This window comes from Labeo rohita, chromosome 9, assembly GCF_022985175.1.
Source record: "Labeo rohita strain BAU-BD-2019 chromosome 9, IGBB_LRoh.1.0, whole genome shotgun sequence".
Lineage (NCBI taxonomy): Eukaryota > Metazoa > Chordata > Actinopteri > Cypriniformes > Cyprinidae > Labeo > Labeo rohita.
The window spans coordinates 30,674,078-30,695,307 of NC_066877.1; the positions used below are offsets into that span (position 1 = coordinate 30,674,078).

Consider the following 21,230-nt stretch of genomic DNA (forward strand, 5'->3'; position numbering starts at 1 on the left):
GTTTTTCGATTCTATTTTAAGTTCATTTCAGTTTTCCATTTAAATTTCTAAAATTCAGTTAAAATAATTTTTTTCTCCATTTTAAATGTTAGCAATCAAAATCATGTCTAAAAAAACTGAAATCATGAAATTGATACAATTTTAACAAAAAAGCATTAAAAAAAATAACAAAAGCTACATTTTTGGAATCACATAAAATGCATTTCATGTTTTATTTTTTACCAAATTCAGGTTTATTTTTCTCAAATTTTGTGTTTACAGTTTAAATTGTTCTGGATTCCATTTTAATTTTTAAATTAAACTAAAATCTGCTTTTTTTTTTTTGCATTTTAAATTTTAGTAATCAAAAAGCATATCTAAATAACTGAAATCATGAAATTGATACAATTTAACAAAAATGTATTAAAAAAAGCTAAAACAAAAGTTTTATTTTTAACCAATTTTTTCTCAAATTCTGTGTTACCATCAATTTTTTTCTGGATTCCATTTTAATGGTTTAACTTCATTTTAAGAATCCAAAATCACGTCCAAACTGATTTTTAAAATAACAGGGCCTGATGGAATGTTTTATTTTTCCAGAAATCTGTTTACATTTTTCTGGATTCCATTTTTTCCATTTTAATTTTTTCTTTTTTTTAATTAAATTTAAAAATTAAAATATCATTAATAAAATATAATAATTAAAATTAAAAATGACTGTAATCAAATAAAGACAAAACTTTAATAATTTTATTCATTTTTTTTTTCAAAATCAAAAGGAAATGTAACAGTTTACCGTTAAAATAAAAACATGGAAGAAAAACTGTATGTCATTCCTTAAAAATCATGGAATCACAGAAATCACAGGGCACCACTTGTGACTTTTTTTTTTTTTAAACTCCACTTGTGATGTTATATACACACACACATATATATATATATTTTTTTTTTTTTAACTGAAAACAGTTTAGACTAAAAGAGTTGTCAGAAGTTTAATAATGGTGACAAGTTGTCCTACCATGGTGTAGTTCATTTTTTAACCTAACAAGCTTTTTACTTCTGCAGATTGTATTTAGGCTTCAAAATTAATAAAACTTGCTTTTATTTGTAAAAATTATCATGCTGAACAAAACACGTAAGAATCATAAACTTTTGCTGATCATGAAGCTTATTTTCTGCAACAATCCAAAAGCTAATGGAAAAATCCTATTGCTTTTTTGTGGAGGATCTAAGGTGATGCAAACTTCCAGGTTGGCCAACAAAAACACCTCATCCCCCGCAGCACTCAAAACCGCCCACCCCGAGTCAGCGACACTCTGCTCACCTTGACATGCTCCTGCAGCTGCGCTTCGTGCTGGCGCGAGAGCTGCTCGTGCTGCCGCTGAAACTCGGCGATCAGGAGCTGCCTCTGTATCTGCTGTTTCTGCTTGAGGGCCAGAAGCTCCTGCTGCAGCTGCTGCTCGCGCTGGGCCGGGTCCGACGGCGCCAGGGCGAACTGGTGATCCACGCGCAGGTCCATGGGGATGGCAGAAGGCGGCACTTGCAGTGGCAGCGCCGCGCTCACATCAACTGCGGAAAGAGAGAACAGAGACTCAAATGAGAAAAATAACAAACTGTACAGTACTCAGTCCGTTTAAACTTTTAGGAAAAGATTTTCCAAGCCAACAATTAAATGTCATTTAGATAAACATTATGCAGCAATCACGAGTCATAGAGGTCAGCCAATCACAACAGAGGTCATTTACATTTAATTTTGCAGGAAAACACTGTACAAAGTGTACAAAGATTATACATTTACATTATTTACATCAACTATACAGTATTATTTACATTAATTGTAAATTAGACATTTACCACTACAGATATTATTCCCAAAACAAATTAACATTTAAATGAAAATATATATACATATGCATATATATAAAAATGTATATATGTATAGATATAAAATACTGTTAAATATAACACTGCAAAAATGCAAGCATTTAAAAAATAAACCATCATACCACCAATAAATCATAAATAATATAATCATAATAACCATAAATATATCATAAAACAAATCAAACAAATAATGTTCCTAATTGAATTTGTTACAAAAAACAAGAACAAAAATAATCAATATATATATATTAATACATATATATAGTATATATACTATAATTATATATACTATAATTACAATACAATTTATTTATGAATTTATGAATTTTTTTACAAAAAAAACAAGAACTAAAATAATAAATTAGAAATAATATAAAAATAATTCTAAACGTATTAATAAAACTGCCATTAATTAATACAGATCTATAAAATAAGCAAAAACGTTTTATCAACGTTCACTTAAATTTAAATGAATAAATGTAAATAGTCATAATTCATTTTAATTATATTTTGACATAAATATAAGTATAATAAAAGCAAATAACTCAGAATAACTTTTAGAATATTGTGTTGCACCTCTAAGAAGGTGAGAATGTGCTAGATCAAGTTCACATGAGCCATCTCAAATCCTGCCCATACCAAAAACAATTATAGCAAAAGCAACTGTCCTATCAAAACCATCTTAAACATTCCTCAAAACGTGCACAGAGAGTACAGTACTGCATCAGCATCATAGCGGCCATCAAAATAAACAGAGGAAAGAAACCCCATGTTCCTGCCACAGATCTTGCTTAGATTCACTACTCGCGAAACAGCGTCACAGGAATCAGGAAGCGGCTCGGCTTGCGGCGTCTTCTTCAATCATCTCTCTCTCATAACAGATAAAACTGAGGAAAACTAAGGAACTGAGCAATTACATTCCACAGCGAGGATGCTTGAGTTGATAAGTGGCTTCACAACCTTAAAGGTTTTGTGGGTTAAATGAGCAATGAAATTCAACACAAGAACAAACAGGATGTTATTAAACGGCATTTTATTTTGTTCTTTCTTTTTAAACACTGTAATTAGAATAAGCAGAGAATTTTGCTTATTCATGCATTCCTGCAAATCCAACACATCACCATAAACTACCATTTTTACCATTATTAGAATTGCTTGACATGATTTATATACTTTCTGTAGCATACTGCCTCTTTTTCCAGGCTAAAACCAGGTCAAGGTCTGCAATAAACGGCCTCCAACACCATATAACGGACAGACTGCTGGCGTGGGACCTCTTTATTTGTGCGTTACTGAATAGGAGAGGTTTTAGGGGGAACACTGAACACATTCATGCTTCAAGTGTCAGCTCTACCCATGGGACGTCACGATGCCCCGAATGCCACAAGTTCAAGGATGCTCCTCTGACCCCAAAACAGACGAAACAAAAGCCCTCAGCGGAAGCCCTGAGGCCACACAAAGGCCAGCGTCAAAGGCTATTTGATATAATGGAATAAAAACCAGCCTTTAATCCCGACTCATTTGTGTCATAAAATCATATTCATGACGCAAATCCTTGGTCACAAAGGGGCTGTTGATGCCCAGCCCCCTGAAACTGACCACTACGCTCTTTGCTCAGCTGGACAGGAAGCCTTCAGCTAGTGAACTACTTCCTCTACGTTTACTTTACATCAATAAGTGGTGATAAGAGCGCTGTTTATCCGTGTATTTGCTGTCAAGAGACATATCTGAAATTCACCGCCCAGTCCAAACAAAGCCCAGTGGCCAAAAAAAATACAAACAACTATTAGCAGTAATTAAAATGCCAAAGAAAACCACCAGCGCACCAGCAAACAGAAACTCTAATTGAATTCACAAATACTGCTTTAATGTGTTTCATTCACAATGGCTAATTTTGGATTGCTGAAAATATAATAGTTTAGATGAGAGTTCAGAAGGGAACAAACACTGGCCCAAACCCAAATGGTGCATATAATCTGGCTCCCTTTCAATTTATGAGTGAGAATTTGAACTGAATTGGCCACAATCAACAGGAAGTTAAAAAGGAATGACAGGAAGAGGAATTTGCTGAATTTTAATTCTAAGAAATTCAACACAGGTAATCCATTTTGGAAAATCAATCCGTACATCTATACATTTGTATGTCCGTCCATCCATCCGCCTCTCTTTCCATCCTTCCACCCATCTGCAGTACCTACCTACAATATCTATCCACAATATATATTTATATGTCCATCCATTTGTCTCTGCATTCATCCATTCCATCCATGCATCTATCCATCTGTCTGTCTATCCATTTGTCTTTCCATCCATCCATGCATCTTGCCATCGCATCTACACTTGAGTCTTTTAAGCCATTTTCCCCATCTATCCATCAGTCTAACCAACCATTCATCCATCCATCCATGCATCCATCCATCCATCCATCTATCTGTCCATCTACCTACAGTACATAACTATCCATCCATCCAGCCGTCCATCCATCTGTCTTTCCATCTTTATATCCATCTATCTGTTCATCCATCCATCCATCCATCGTCCATCCATCGTATCTATCCATCTGTCTGTCTTTAGATCCATCCGTCAGTCCATCCATCCATCCATCCATCCATCGTATTTATCCATCTGTCTGTCTTTATATCCATCTATCTGTCCATCCGTCCATCCATTTGTCTTTCTGTCCATCCATCCATCCACAGTATCTATCCATCTGTCTTTATATCCATCCGTCCAACCATTTGTCTTTCCATCTGTCTTTATATCCATCCATCCACAGTATCTATCCATCTGTCTGTCTTTAGATCCATCCGTCAGTCCATCCATCCATCCATCCATCCATCCATCGTATTTATCCATCTGTCTGTCTTTATATCCATCTATCTGTCCATCCGTCCATCCATTTGTCTTTCTGTCCATCCATCCATCCACAGTATCTATCCATCTGTCTTTATATCCATCCATCCACAGTATCTATCCATCTGTCTGTCTTTAGATCCATCTATCCATCCATCCATCCATCCATCATAACTATCCATCTGTCTGTCTTTATATCCATCCCTGTTCATCCGTCTGTCCGTCTGTCCATCCATTTGTCTTTCCACCCAAAGACCCACCTACCCACCCATAGTATCTTTCCATCTGTTTGTCTATCCACTTGTCTTTCCATCCATCCATCCATCCATCCATCCATCCATCCATCCGGCCTATAAACTTTGAAACTTTCTCAACCAAACACTCAAAGTTTGTCTCCATAAACTTTGCTTTTTAGTTACAGTAGTTAGTTATTTGAATATCTTTGAATTCAGTTCATTTTAATTCTACTTCCTTACATTCAAATTCAACTCACATTCAGGAATTTAAAAAGCAATCTCAATTCAATTCTCACTGCCGCACAACTGAATGGAGAACTGTAAAACCCACTCCGTCAGCACCTCAATCTCAGCAGAGCGTGCAGAGGTAGGATGAGGCTTCCCTGCGAGTAAAGCCCAGATAGAGCGCTACAGTTTGTTTACTAGTCTAATTATTTCTTACAGGGAGGATTAAGTAACATTTGCATTAGGAGTTTGCCGACAGGCCGAAGGTAATCCCGGTCTTTGCTGTGCTCTCTGAGGATAGACGCTTGACACACACTTAGGGAGACTGTTAGGACATTAATAACAGCCAGGGCACTACATGTTACAGTTAGGAGACACACTGGGGACGGAGGGGATATGCATTTCTACCCAATTAGAATGATGCAATATAAGCGTAAAGAGAAATAATCACCCCTGCAGCACTAGTTCTGCAAAAGGGGATTTGCTGACACGCACAGCGCTGGACGAACACGCACGCGGATACACACCCACACGCTCTACAGCATGAACTGATGGAGATTGATTCGCCAAGGCCATGAATGCGGCGGCCGACCATTACACTATGTACCTTGTGAGGAGTGATGCATCCTGGGACAGGGAGCACTCTGCACTGCTATCCATCAGCAATGCATCACATTTAAGTCAGGAAATGGGTGCAGGTGCAACTCAACTGAGAGCAAGTCCAGGCATCTTTTACTGCACCAACAGTCCTGCCTAAAACAATACCATCCTGTTCTACAATGCGCACTTAAACAAGACAGAACTTATGGGCAGGCTCACACACACACTTACAAACACACACAGGTAGAATGCAGCAGAAATTCAAGTTCAAAAACTTATAAAAAGAACTTATAGGTATCGATCCATGTTTTTGAACTTGACAGGTTCTTAAAAACAGCAGGCCATGGTTTGACACTCAACAAAAAACACAGCCAGCATACTAATTAAACAATGCCACCAAATATATCACAACTAGTCCCACTTTACATTAGGTGGCCTTAACCACTATGTACTTGCATTAAAAAAATAGTACAATGCATTTATTGTGTTTATATTGTATTGCAAAACACTTTTGCTGCTACTGATGTGGGATATGGGTAAGGTTAGGGACAGGTTTAGTGGTATGGGTAGGTTTAAGGGTGGGTTAAGTTGTAAGGAATGGGTCAACAGTGTAATTAAAAATGCAATTATAGAAATTAATTACAGATATAATTACATGCAGGATTTTTTAAAATATAAGTACAATGTAAAAACATGTAAGTACACAATAAGTGCATTGTACAAAATGATTATTTAAATGTAAGTACACAGTAGTTAAGGACACCTAATATAAAGTGGGATCAAATTATTAATAAAAATATGTACAATCTACAAGAATAATATAGATACACCGTATATAAGACGAACATAAATCATCAAATGTAAAAAATGAAAGGTAAAAATACTATCTTAGATTCTTGCTAAATATATATTTTATATTCCATACATCTCAAAACTACAATTAAAAAGTAACTACTACCAGTCAAAAGTTTTTGAACAGTAAGATTTTTAAATGTTTTTAAAGTCTCTTCTGCTCACCAAGCCTGCATGTATTTGATCCAAAGTACAGCAAAAACAGTACAATTTCTAAATAGTTTTACTATTTAAAATAACTGTTTTCTATTTGAATATATTTTAAAATGTAATTTATTCCAGTGATTTCAAAACTGAATTTTTAGCATCATTACTCCAGTCACATGATCCTTCAGAAACCATTTTAATATTCTGATTTGCTGCTCAAAAAAAAATTAATAATAATTTGCTTATTATTATGTTGAAAACAGCTGAGTAGAACTTTTTCAGTTTTCTTTGATTCAGTTCAGAAGAACAGCATTTATCTGAAATAGAAATCTTTTGTAGCATTATAAATGTCTTTATCATCACTTTTGATCAATTTAAAGCATCCCTGATAAATAAAAGTATTTCTATAATTTATTTCCCAGAAAAATTATACTGACTCCAAGCTTCCGAACTGTATAGTGTATGGTGTTACAAAAGCTTTTTATTTCAGATAAATGCTAATCTTTGGATTTTTCTATTCAAAGAATCCTGAAAAAAAAAAATTTAAAACTGTTTTAAAAACGGACGATAATAATAATAATAATAAATATTTCTCGAACAGCAAATCAGCATATCAGAATGACTTCTGAAGGATCATGTGACACTGAAAACTGGAGTAATGATGCTGAAAATTCAGCTTTGATAACAGAAATAAATTACACTTTAAAATATATTTAAATAGAAAGCAGTTATTTTAAATAGTAAAAATATTTCAAAATTGTACTGTTTTTGCTGCACTTTGGATCAAATAAATGTAGTCTTGGTGAGCAGAAGAGACTTCTTTAAAAACATTAAAAATCTTACCGTTCAAAAACTTTTGACTGGTAGTGTATATAACATTTGAGATTATATGTAAAAATAGATAAAAATAGATTTCTTATAGATACCGTTTTATAGGCCTAATAAATAAGCCTATGATAAATAAAAACGAAAAAATAAACCGAAATAAAAATCTCTATTATATATATTTTGCACTAAAATTTTGCAAACAGTTGCACATTTTTAAGAGGGTGTGTCAAGTTAAAAGTCCCCTGCATCATATTCAAATCCATTTGATTTGAGACAAAAGCAGATGCTGTGAGATCACCCCAACACTCAACCAAAACTTAATATCATCAACTAAAAATGTCATCGTTTTACATGCTTTTCCCATAAACAGCACATGGGGGCCTTTCCTGAGAAGCACAGCGGAGCTCCAGGCCCACGGCCCATCGCCTCCCTCTGTAGAACACTGTCCCTGACTGACCCTCTGACCCTCTGCTGGGTTGTGGAGGATAATGAAGTGTCGGGGAAGCATCAGAGCTGCGTGCTGATTACGTCAGAAGAGCCCCGGTTTTCCGCAGGCCACGCTCAGACGAATAGAGGAGCGTTTGTTCTGTCCCCCGGAGAGACAGGCCGCACTGACGATCACAGACCAGTGTCCAGAACATGCTGTAAAAATGTGGAGTGACTTACTTATGAATAAAGAGAGAAAACGAGGTGGCCGTTACACAACAGGGCAAGCACAGATATAAATGAATAGCAGATATGCCATATAAGATGCTTCCAATTCCAATGAATCAAGAAACTGGAATATTGTCTTAACTGCATTATGACAAGCTGGTTAACATCTTCGTATGACGCACATAATTGAATTATAAACAAATTTCTTTTCTTATCAGAATTTACATATGCATGTAAACACAGTCATCGACAGAAAAGAAGAAGAAAGATGGAGAGGGAGAAGAATTATGACGGAGAATTTACTCATTCCAAACAGAAGCTGCTATAAATAGCCCAGGGTAAGCCATCATGTCCATAAACATTGACTACAAATGGCATGAGTCACTTGTTTTTCAGTTTCCCCCAGGGCTTCGCAGGAACTACACAGGAGCGCTCGTCAATATGCCCGTGTGTTGGCAGGTTACTGTCGCGCAAAAGCTGATCAATGAAATCATGTGAACGGCTGTCCATTCATACAGTGCATGACAACGCATCGTGTAATGCCAGTTTCTCATGCTTTATGCTGCTAATCTGAGAGACTCCAGCGTGTCTGTGTTGATAGGACGGGTTTGTACAGTTGTTTAGCTATGCACTGCGGACAGATGGGTGAATTTCAAGAAGCCTGAATCACCTCAAAGAAACAATACGTCTTTGATCATTTTCAGCATGTTTATAGTCCATCAGATATTGTTAGCATGCCTTGCTTTTGAATGCTATTTAAAGCACCACTAAACTCATACATTTAATAAACATATTAAACTCAAATTGACTAGTCAGTTGTTTGTCAATGACTAGTCGACCATCCTTACCAAACACTATTAAAAACGCTATTTAAAAATTCCCTTCAAAGTTCTCATTACTATAATAGAAAAATGTCTTCAACCTTCAATGTTACAAAATAATAAATGAATTAATTAAATAAAGGCTATATATATATATATATATATATATATATATATATATATCATTATATTTATTTATATATATATATATATATATATATAAATAAATAAATATAATGAAACATATATTGTAATTATAAATAATAATTATATATTAAATATATTAATTCATTGTGATTTATAATTAAGATATTCAATTATTATTATTTATTTTATTCAATTATTATTATTATTTTTTATTATATATATATATATATATACACACACACACACACACACACACACACACATTTATATAATGTACTAATAAATAAGATATTTATTTAATAATTATTACAAAAATATATAGATATATACACACTTAAAATTATTATTAAAATTATTATTATTAAAATACTACTTATAAGTAAGATATTTAATTAGTAATTTAATATAAATGTAGAAAATAAATATAATTAAATATATAAAATACTTAATTTAATAATTAATATATATATATAAACATATACACACAATTATTTTAAAAAGTATTATTTATAATTACAATATTTAATTCTTTAATTAGTATTTCAATTACATTCAATATTAAATCATAATTAAATATTTACATATTTGATTATATATATGATTATATATATAATATATAATATTATATATTTATATTATATTATATTATATTATATTATATTATATTATATTATATTATATGACATACAGACTATATAGTAATACTGCCCTCTTACAACAGTAAAAACCCATTTCTCTGTGATTTTATTAAAGTATATTTATATATGTATGAGACGCCTTACATGGCTCATGCAAATAATGCAAAAATCTAAAATGTCTATGGTGCAAATAGTCTGATTTTCTTTAAATAAAATCAAATTAATTTATTTTTACTTGATCTCTGGGTTAACATATTTGGTCTTTTAGCCCCGTTAACTTTTCCATCCCACTCCTCCACCCTTCAGCCTCTAAATAAGCCAAACACGAAGTCGCTTATGAGGTCATTATGACATCAGCGGGGTTGCCGTGGCATCAGAGCTTGTGTTTACCAGCCGGGTGGCTCTAACGACCCCTGAACGCAGCAGTCCCTGAACATTAGCTCGGCTGCGCAGGCTAAAAGCCAAACGCCGGCAGCTACAGGAGCGTTCTTAAAAAAGTCTCTTTTAGTCTAAACAGCCGCTTAAGTAAAAGACCTACACACTCAGCTCTTCCATACAGCCGTCCACACTTGGCACCAACTACACATCTGGCCTTGAATGGCAAAGAGAAAGTGAATTGCGAGTGTGTGTGTGTGTGTGTGTGTGTCTATAAAATCATAATTCAGCCAACAGGATGCAGCTCCCATTAAGCTCCACTGCAACATGTTTATTCTTCATAAGACTAGAGCGCTAGCCAAATCAATCGATGCTCTTATCTTCCCCCGGCTCATGGTATCATCTACAGGACAATTATCTTTTCATCCAGTCAAATACTGGAAGACGACGCCAAAAAAATAACCCCTCAATGCTCCTGAACCCAAGCCCTGAGTGCTATCTAAAAGCCTTGCTAACTTGTCCACCTGGACGGACGGGGCAGTAAAATTGCGCTTCGCCGCAAGCCTTGAAATTTATTCCATTAATTCAAGTGCAGTGAAAATCGCTGGTCACCGGCACCCACGCTTTACTCGGAGACTGAATGCACAATTACAGCCTCTCACGTCAGGAGTGCGCTGTAATCACAGCTTAAAGAGATGCGCGGCGGCCGCTGTCTTCGAGGCGTATCCGTTGAATCAAACAGAGAACGAGCTGGACGTATAGACATGCAATCTTTCCTCTTTCTGAGAGCGGCTGCTCAAAAACCCGAACGCTGATCAGGAATGACATGCTTACAGTAAACGGAGGATAATGTATAGCTGCCATCGCCAATTACTCCATTCAACGGACTGCTGTATCCATAAGCTCAACCCAAACATGCTAATGTGCTGTTATACAATGAGTCCTGACCAAACATTCGCCCTCATTATGGTAAGGTCAAGGGTCAACAACAATTTCTGGAAACTCTGATGTATAAACAGTGGGATTTAAGTTTTAATGGTGGACTGACTAATTTATTTTGATCATCAAACAAATACAAAATGATTTGCTTGTAATTAGTAATGAATTCATAAAGAGCTTGCTGATATATTGAATATATTTCGATATATCACAGACATATCACATATATAGAGAGAGTATAATCCTTATTCTAATAATATTCAAAATTTAAATTATTACATTCAAATGTTTTTGTAAAAAAATATTTATTTAAATATTCCATAAATCACTTTTATTAAAAACTAAAACAAAAACAACAACAAAAACATTACAATAGATTGATTCAATTTTAATTTAAAACAATATTTAATTAAGTCATTTAATTTTTTTTTATATTTAATTTTTAAAACTTATTATATATTATATATATATTTTAAATTACAATTAATTGGTTCAAATTTTATTGAAAACAATGTTTAATTAAGTCTCTGTATGACACTGAACATTTTTATAAACTACATTTAATTTTATTACACATAAATTGTATTTTATATAAAAAAATTGAAATATTACCAAAATCTATAATTTTATTTCATATACTAAATATTACTACATTTAAATGTTTTGTAAAAAAAAAAAACGTATTTAAATATTACATAATCACTTTTATTAAAAAAAATTACAATAGATCGATTCAATTTTTATTCAAAACAGTTAATGTTTAATTAAGTACCTGTATTTTATAATTGTTTAAATTATATTTAATTTTTAAAACATTTTGTACATTGAAATAATTTGCATAATTCACTTAATATGTAAAATTTTTATTCAAAACAATGTTTAACTAAGTCTCCGTATGACATAAAAAATTGTTGAAGCTATAATTAATTTTAATACATCTAAATTATATTTTTTTATAAATTATATATAATATAAATCTAATTACAACATTCTATAATTGTACTTTATACTCTAACATTATTAAATTACTACATTACAATGTTTTGTAAAGGTATGTATATAAATATTCCATAAATCACTTTTATAAAAAAAAACTAAATAAAAAAAAAACCACACACACACACTTTACAATTGATTGATTCAATTTTTATTCAAAACAGTTAAACAATAAATTCACATTATTTAAAAATAGTTAATGGAGTATAATTATATATATATATATATATAACAAATTAAATATGTAATAACATTAGAATATTCTATACTTATTATAATCATCTTACAGATATTATTATTTACATTAATAAATTACTACACACATTAACAGATTTTTGTAAAAAATATGTAGGTTAATATTCCAGTTTATAATTGAATTATTATTATATATAAACGGTAATTTTATTTCTTGTGTTAAACGTTTTGCAATTGGCTATTTGTTAAAAAAGGTTACTCTTCTGATTTAAAAAAAAACACCCTTTTCACTGTCACTGTAGGGCATTTACATAGCAATATATACATTGTATATTATCAAAAATGTTTTTTTTTTTCATAATGAAACCTAAAAAAACACCCTTTTATGTTACTGCAGAGCAATTTTATATCAATATACACATTGAGTATCATCAAAAAGGGTTTTTTTTTTTTCATTATGTGACTAAAAACTGAAATTCTGATTAAGTTGTTGGCAGATGACATAACTGATTAGCTACATGAGGAAGTAATGAGCACTTCATAAGAAACATAAACAAGAGTTTTTATCAGATCTTTCTCTCTCTCTCTCACACACTCACTGCACGTCAAGGTCTCTCGCCCTTATTTAGACTCCACCTCGAACAAGATGCTCCAGGCATTTCCCTCCAATAGTGGGAACCACCAGCAGCTGGAGTTATTTATATCCTCAGTTCCCCGAGCAGAGCAACGGCTCGCCTCGGCACGGCCGGATTAGGATTAACTCGTGCTTCCAATCCATGACATTGATAATAAGAATGTCCAGCTCAGAGCAGGTAAAAAAAAAAACACTACATATACTTAACATCTTTGATATTCATGATCTTAATCCTGTATTCAGTCCGAAATGGAATAAAAGAACTAAAATACAGTAAAAATCTGAACCAAAATAGTAAAAAACAGTAATATCAGATCAACAGATACAAATAAACCTGCCCCTAATTGACATGTAACACAAAACAAATTGTCACTGGTCAATTTTAATGTCAATCAGATAAAAGGGCGGTTCTTGAAGTCGGAAAGGTAGACCTCTAAGCAGATGGTTTGAATGAATGCTTTACCTCATTAAAACTTGAGAAAAGTGAAAAGTAAAACGAAACGGACATACTGGACGTGAATGAAAACAGTGCTGCACGCTGGGCTGCTCTGTGAAGCACCGGCCGATGGTCACATGTGCTTTTAATAGGCGGAGGAGAGAAAGCAGGGGTGAGCAATGTCCATTCAGATGTGAATGGCACTGAGGTAGGACACTGCGGGCTCCTGGATGACTAAGAGTGTGTGTGTGTGTGTGTGTGTGTGTGTGTGTGTGTGTGTGTGTGTGTGTGTGTGTGTGAGGGGCTGTGCACACACTGGCCAACACATTCATAACAACCTTTCTACAATGACACAAAGATAGTGAGACACTAAAATAACAAACCAATCTTGCAAATCTCTCTTGCTTTCTTCAGAGGATCTCACAAAATATGATGCGACCATACAGTATATGAGCACTATGTTTAGAAATGTTATATATTATAGAATAAGTAAGTTCAGTATTATTTATATACTAGTATAGTATTCATTAATACTCTGAAGTAGCTTTTATTTTTTACATTATTAGCCCTGATTTTAAATTTGTACTAACTTCATGTGCTTTTGTCTTTTTATGAGCTTTTTGATTGATTATTTATATAGTATTATAGCATTTCTTAATGTTTTGAAGGTTTTATTTTTATTTTTGCAGTATTCATTTTAATTTTTTTGTTTAAAATATTAGTATTACTATTAGTATTTTGTTGTTTTTGTCATTTTTATTAGAATTTTACTGTTTTTTTAAATATTCAAACATTTAAATATTGATTCTATTAATTGTTTTTTAATTTTATAGTTTTACAAATTATGTGCTTGTCGTCATCTTATTAGTGTTTTGATTTTTTAACATTTTACATTATTTATATAGTATTACAGTATTTTTTAATGTTTTAAAGTTTTTTTTATATTTTCAGTGTTCGTTTTAATTACTTTTTTGTTTTAAAATATTAGTATTACTATTAGTATTTTGTTATGTGCTTTTGTCATTTTTATTAGTTTTTTTATTAGCATTTTTAAATATTTTAAATATATTTAAAAAATATTTCTATACTATTATAGCATTTCTTCATGTTTTAAAGAAACTTTTGTTTTTATATTTTCAGTTATTTTATTTCTCTTTTTTTATTGTATTTTTTATGTGCTTTTGTCATTTTTATTAGCGTTTTTATTAACCTTTTTAAATATTTTAAATATATTTAAAAAAATATTTCTATACTATTATAGCATTTCTTCATGTTTTGAAGAAGATTTTGTTTTTATACTTTCAGTTTTTATTTTATTTCTTTTTTTAATAAATGTATTTTTATGTGCTCTTGTCATTTTTATTAGTGTTTTATTAGCATTTTTAAATATTTTAAATATATTTTTATAAATATGTCTACATTATTATAGCATTTCTTAATGTTTTGAAGAAGCTATTGTTTTTATATATTTTCAGTTTTTATTGTATCTATCATTTTTTAAAAAATAAAATTGTATTTTTGTGCTTTTGTCTTTTTTTTTTTTTTTTTTTTTTAAGCTTTTTTATGTAGTACTATTTATATAATATTATAGTTTGCATCAAGCAAAATTCCAAACAACTAGGTTGTTACGGCCAAAAATAAATAAATAAATAAATGAATAAACTTTAAAACTTAAAATTTAAGTTTACATTTTCATCTATTTATTTTCAATTTTAATTTCAGCTGTATTTTTCATATTCCAAAAAAAGTTTTAGTATAAGTTAACAATAACAACACTAGTTACTGTAAATTCATCAAAACAGTTTATATGTTTAAAAAAGCATGTGGTTATGCCTTTTGGATAATGGATAATAGTCCAGTGAATTAAATACTTAAAAATACTTTTTAAAAAGTTCATATTTCTGATTATTTTCATCTAAGAAGAACAGATGATTCATGATTAAAAAAAACAGTTAGTTTTGACTCTTTTTGACTCTCAGATTGGACGAGCCACATTCGGAGCCGTTATAAAACAGCCAATAAACGTGCACGTGTGACCTCACCAATTCAATTCCATACGAATGCGGCAAGTTACGATGTTCCTCGGCAACCGTAAACATCCAAACGGCGCTTTGTGGTGCCAAACACCTTTTAATAACAAGTTCCTCGTCTTGACTTGTTCGGGACACGTCCCACTCTGCATTAAGCATTAATCCACGTTTCTTTACCGCTCTCACACGTAAAGAACGTAACGCGGTCCCGGACGCATCTACCACGGTATAAACGGTACAGCGGGATCTCAACCGGCCGACACGTCCGTCGTCACACCGCCCAGCCCTACTTTCCATCCTCACCAGACAGATTGTCCAGGACAGAGACCCTGCGCCACAAACACAGCCAAGCGGAACACCTCTCTCTCTCTCTCACACACACAATACAGTGAAGGACTGACAATAAAGTGCATTGAAAAGCTCTCATCACTCACTAGAGAGCGTTCAAGGATGCAGCGTGCGAGTACACACACACCCACACCAGAGTGTTAGCGTATCTCAGCACCACGCAATAAAGCCATAGTCTTCACACACCCGTCCGTCCGCCCACTCAACCTCCCTCACTCGCAACAGCCCGTACAGAAACAGCACTTACCCATCAGCCCCTCAAGTCCAGAGCAAGGAGAAGGCAGACAGCGAGCCGGAGGGGTTACGACTCTCGGGAAACACGCGCAGCGACTCCCACGAGCGGCGCTCGATGCCTCTAACAGCGCTGAGTGTGGCTCTCTCGGTCTTTCACATTCCCCGTCTCGCTCTCACTGACTCTCTTCCCTCCGGCTGTGTCTGTATCTCACTCCGTCACCCTTTGCCCCTCCCCTCTCCCTCTCCCTCTCTCTCCCGCCCTTCCTCTCAGCTGGTGACATCACAGAGCCGTTGCAGGCATGCTGAGTGTTTATGTGCACTGCTGTAGTTTCCTGGAACACGGGGCAGATTCACAGAAGCTCCAAGACTCTCTCTCTTTCTCTCTCTCCCATTAGCACACTACTCTGGTGTTTACATAGAGCGTAACGGTGACCACCCACTTTTTTAGCAGCTTTAGTTCGGGAACTACTTTTCCCCATTCATTTTCTTTAAAAAAACTGAAACACAAGATTGAAACACAACATTACATGTGGTTCAAATGAAAAGGTGTTTGTGTTTTATATCTTAATTCATTGAGAAAATGAACTACTCAAGCCATAAAGCATTGCAGAAAACATGAGGGAATCTGAAATAATGGTATAATTTATAAAATGTTGACAAGTCAAGTCTAAGTTTGCGTTTTTAGAACAGTTCTAAACAAGTCAAAACGCAAAATAAAATTTGAAGTAGTTATTAAAATATTAAAGTTTTAAAATAAAAAAAAAAAAAAAAAAAAGAAAATATAATCTATTTTAGGTTTATAGCTAAACTTTCAAAAACGTACTGTAGAGTTCACACCGAAATTTGGTAGTGGTTTTCTTTCCAACAGTAAAAAGCATTAAATAAATTAATTAAAACAATTATAAAATAACATTTACATCAGGCACTTCGTCTGTAGCTGTTTATACATTCTCGCTGAGGTAATTTAGAAAATAAAATCTGAGGTTTAATACAAAACAGTAGCGTTCACATTTAAAACACTTTTTGCTGTGATTTTTCAATAAGAACAAAAAGAAGTCCTTTAATTAGTGGACTTCTCTTAAATAAATAAACAAACTTCCAGTTTAGTTCTTCATTTTTTATTTTAGTTGTAGTCATTTTATCACTTATTTTATCACAGTAACTTACCAAAGAAAAGCTTTTAATTTGATGTTTACATTTTCATCTAATATTGAATTCAGCAGTTAACGACAATATATATTGGCAAAGACAAAAAAGGGTTTAAGCAGAAAAAAACAATAAGTGTAATACTGATTTAAATTGTTTTTCCAAAAAAAAATGTTAAAACGTTTTCTATTTAATTTAATTGCATTTTTGTTTTTCTGAGCAAAAAATAAATATCATTTTTCCGTAATTTACAGAAGACACCCACTAAAATGTCATTCAGTGTAACAATCTTGTCAGGCATATTTACAACAAAAATCAATTTATGACATATTAAAAGACAAATTACTTTCACTCCAAATACTAATTAGTTGTAATTCTACATTTTTAAAATTTCCCACTATCCTAGGTTTTGCCCATTTGTCAGTAAGAATTTTTTACTCATCTAAAACACATTAAAATTGAATATGATCCCTTTATTCTTTTAAATATTTTAATATGTACAAATCAGAATAAGCATGTTGTTTTTTATTTTTACATAAATATTGTGTTACACTGAATGACAGTGTAACATTATTTTATCCCAATTTTGACATTTTATTCTCCAAAAACTTAAAAGTAGACACTTACATTTAATGTGTTTTGGACATAAAATCACTTTTGCAAATTTCTTTTGATGTGGATATCTTAATGTCTTTGACACATATATATTGCGACCATGGACCACAAAACTGGTGTATTTGTTGCAATAGCCAACAATACATTGTATGGGTCAAAATGATAATTTTTTCTTTTATGCCAAAGATAATTAGGATATAAAGTTTTAACATGTTACATGAAGATATTTTGTAAATTTCCTACTGTAAATATATCAAAACTTCATTTATGATTAGTAATATGCATTGCTAAGAACTGATTTTCTCAATATTTTGATTTTTTTTTTTTTTTTTTGCACCCTCAGATTCCAGATTCCATATATATAACTGAGCTCATGGTAGGTCTTTGGGGTGACAATATGACTAAAATCTTACATCACGATATTTCACAATAGTTATTAGTTATTTTTGCTTTAAATAAGGTCTTTATTATATCAAAAATTCGGTTGCATTTTATTTGACAGTACGTGCACTTACATGTACTTACAGTGTACCTACCTAAAAATGTACTGGTGATATAAGGCATCTACACTGGGTAGGGTTAGGTTTAGGGTAGGTTCAGGGTTAGTACCTAGTTATTACCTAGTTATTGTAATTACTTCAATAAGTACATAGTGTGTACATGAGTAACATGACTGTAAAATAAATTGCTACCAAAATTTCTGATACCATCAGTCTTGTCAATAGTTTTATTTATATTATTATTATTATTATTATTATTATTAAAGGTAAAAAAAAAAAGTGTTTAGTTTGTTTGATTAACATGAATGACAGACAGCAGGAATATTAGACTGCTGTCACTTTAAGAGCATGCATTTTATGCATTTCATTCGACAGGTATAACAGAGCTGTCAACACACTCAAATGTATCTAGTATGATAAAACAGCGCTGCTTTTTCCTACATATGCATGACTGGAAGGAGTGGAATCGCTCGACTGTGGCATAATAAAAGTTCCGCTGCTTTCAAGCCATGTATTGCTCTTGTCCTTCATTAGCAAATGCTCCAGCGTCCTCGTTTCGCTTCCATGACTTTCAGTCCCACCCTGCTTCATACTACAGTGAAGTAAGTCATCCATGGACATGCTTTCTACCTGAGTCCCGATGGACTGCATCGGCCGTGGGGATGAAGACTACAACTCCCATGATTCCACAGTGTTGTCAAACTACGCCTTTGGTTCTTTGTTTGTTTTAAATATGTGTCCTCTAGCAGCGAAAACTTGTATATTTTGCCTTTAAGACCTAAATTACCATGTTTACAAGGATCATTGCAAAGACTGCCTTACTGGCACATACAAGTGTGTGTATTTAACCGTTCAAGGTCTATTAAGTGGCAAAAAATATCATTTAATACTCCTGCGCATACAGCGCAATGAGTTCTCTTTCACTGCTGATCGTGTTGTAACGCCTTAAAATCGTGTTTTTAAGGCGCAATACATTTTCCACAATTTCTACCATTTGACAAACTTCTACCAGTTAATCATGTCTACCAGTAGGGTACAATGGGGCTAAAGGCGCCTTTGATATTATTTTCCTCTAAACTACTAGATGGCAGAAAAATGTGGCGTAGCACTTTCCAAAACATTTGCCCCTCAATAGGGCTGTTTGATTTCGAAAATTTTCCTGGTTCTGGAATCGATGAGATTCGATTCCAAAAATTGATTCCTCACTGTTTTTTTCGATTCTTTTCGATTCTTGTTTTTTTATAGAGTGGAGGAACCTAATTTTGCCATGACTGTAGGATATAAGGGTCTTAGAAAGTAGCCTAATCATAATATGAAGATTTATTTTTTAAAATTATGACACATTTCTGTATTTAAATTGTAATTTTGTCTGCATTGCACATGAAATTAGTCATATCCCACAGTGCAGCAGTGGACATGCATTTATTGCATGAATGAAACAAGGCACAGTTCAGCTGAATGATGTGTACTTCAACGGTATGCTTTGTGCAAAATTAACAAACTGTACACTGAAACAAATTAACCAGAACAACAACGCTAAGAGCTGGTGGTTTATCTGTCAAATCAGACGCGCTCTCGTCCACTGATCTGTGCTCGCTGCGTTTTCTTTCAGAATTATCACTGGCTAATAGAAAGGTTAAAAATAGCATTTTATTTAAGATGAAAATAGAATCAAGATTCTCGATCATGCCATGATCTATTCTGTCGTGCAGCGCTCAAAACTGTGGACAATATAAGGCCGTTTCACCGTAAAATAACTTTTGAATCGTTTTTGAACTGGTTCATTAAAACGATCTATCTGAAAGAACCTTTTCGTGGAAACGAATCAGACTTCTAATCACTATTAGCGAGCAAGGCTGCATCCTCAAACTCAGAAACTCAGAGGCGCCTATAGATAAGCTTTGTTGAACTGAAAACGGCTAAGAATGGAGAGTCGATTCCCCTTGATGGGATCGATTCCCAACGCCTCAGAATCGAAGAATCGATTCTTTTTGGAATCTCCTTTTCAAGATACACATGCAAATTTGGCTGATGCTTGATGCGATCGCGCGCAGCAGCGCAAAGTGGATTCTGTGCTTACTTGATCTAATATTTGATGTTTTTAAAAATGTTGTAGATTTAAGTAGCAAATGATAATCGCTAAAATTCTTGAATATATCTTGAAACAAAGGTTGTCTTAATAATTTTCAGTTTTGTTTAAGATAATTAAAGCAATAAAAATAATTTTTAAATAACGAAAGAATGTGTAAAAGTATGGTATTTTGCTGTTGGGGCTAAAAGCACAATAATTAACATGATAATTAATAGAAGGCTGACTTTTCCATTTGTTGACATGACATTGTTAGATTAAGATGGCAAATATCATGTTATGTTGAATGTCTATCTTAGAGATAATCACCATGTTTAGAAAGAAACCATCATATTTAAAAACGTATTAATCATATCATATAATAAAATATAATTTGTTGTTACTACTGTGAATGATATGAGATCTTCAATGCTTTCAGAATCAATATATATTTAAAAGATTTTGTAAAATGATAATAACATTTTAATGACAGTATATTTATTGAACAAAAATGAATTCGTTTATTTATCAAAATAAGCAGAAAACAGTACAAACTTTGCTAAAGTGATTGTTTTGAACAAGTATAAACTTAGACATTATTAAAAAATAATAATAATAATATTTTAGCTAAAGTATTTTAATTTTAAGCAATTTTCACTGTCGAGTTAACTATCCCTGAATAGGAAAAAAAAGACATTGTGAACACACATCTCATCTGACTACTCATTTAACATTCTCATTCCCAGCAGGCTTTATCCAGAGCTCATTTACAGTTCCTCCCGAGTCTTTCATTCTATTGATCGATTGACTCATCGGACAGGAATATCTTGATGATCATGAGCTCAAACGC

The 21,230-nt window shown here is 32.9% G+C and overlaps 1 protein-coding gene across 3 annotated transcripts in view; it reads right to left on the reverse strand.

Moving 5' to 3' along the window:
* Window positions 1-21,230, reverse strand: part of hdac4 (histone deacetylase 4) — a 296,174-nt gene that overhangs the window by 131,149 nt on the left and 143,795 nt on the right. For 2 of the 3 annotated variants that reach the window (XM_051119035.1, XM_051119036.1), the window contains exon 4: window positions 1,304-1,548. In XM_051119035.1, the coding sequence (XP_050974992.1) occupies window positions 1,304-1,548 (245 nt within the window). Of the gene's footprint in view, window positions 1-1,303; window positions 1,549-16,064; window positions 16,260-21,230 lie in introns of those variants that run through there. The other variant, XM_051119037.1, reaches the window with a different exon arrangement.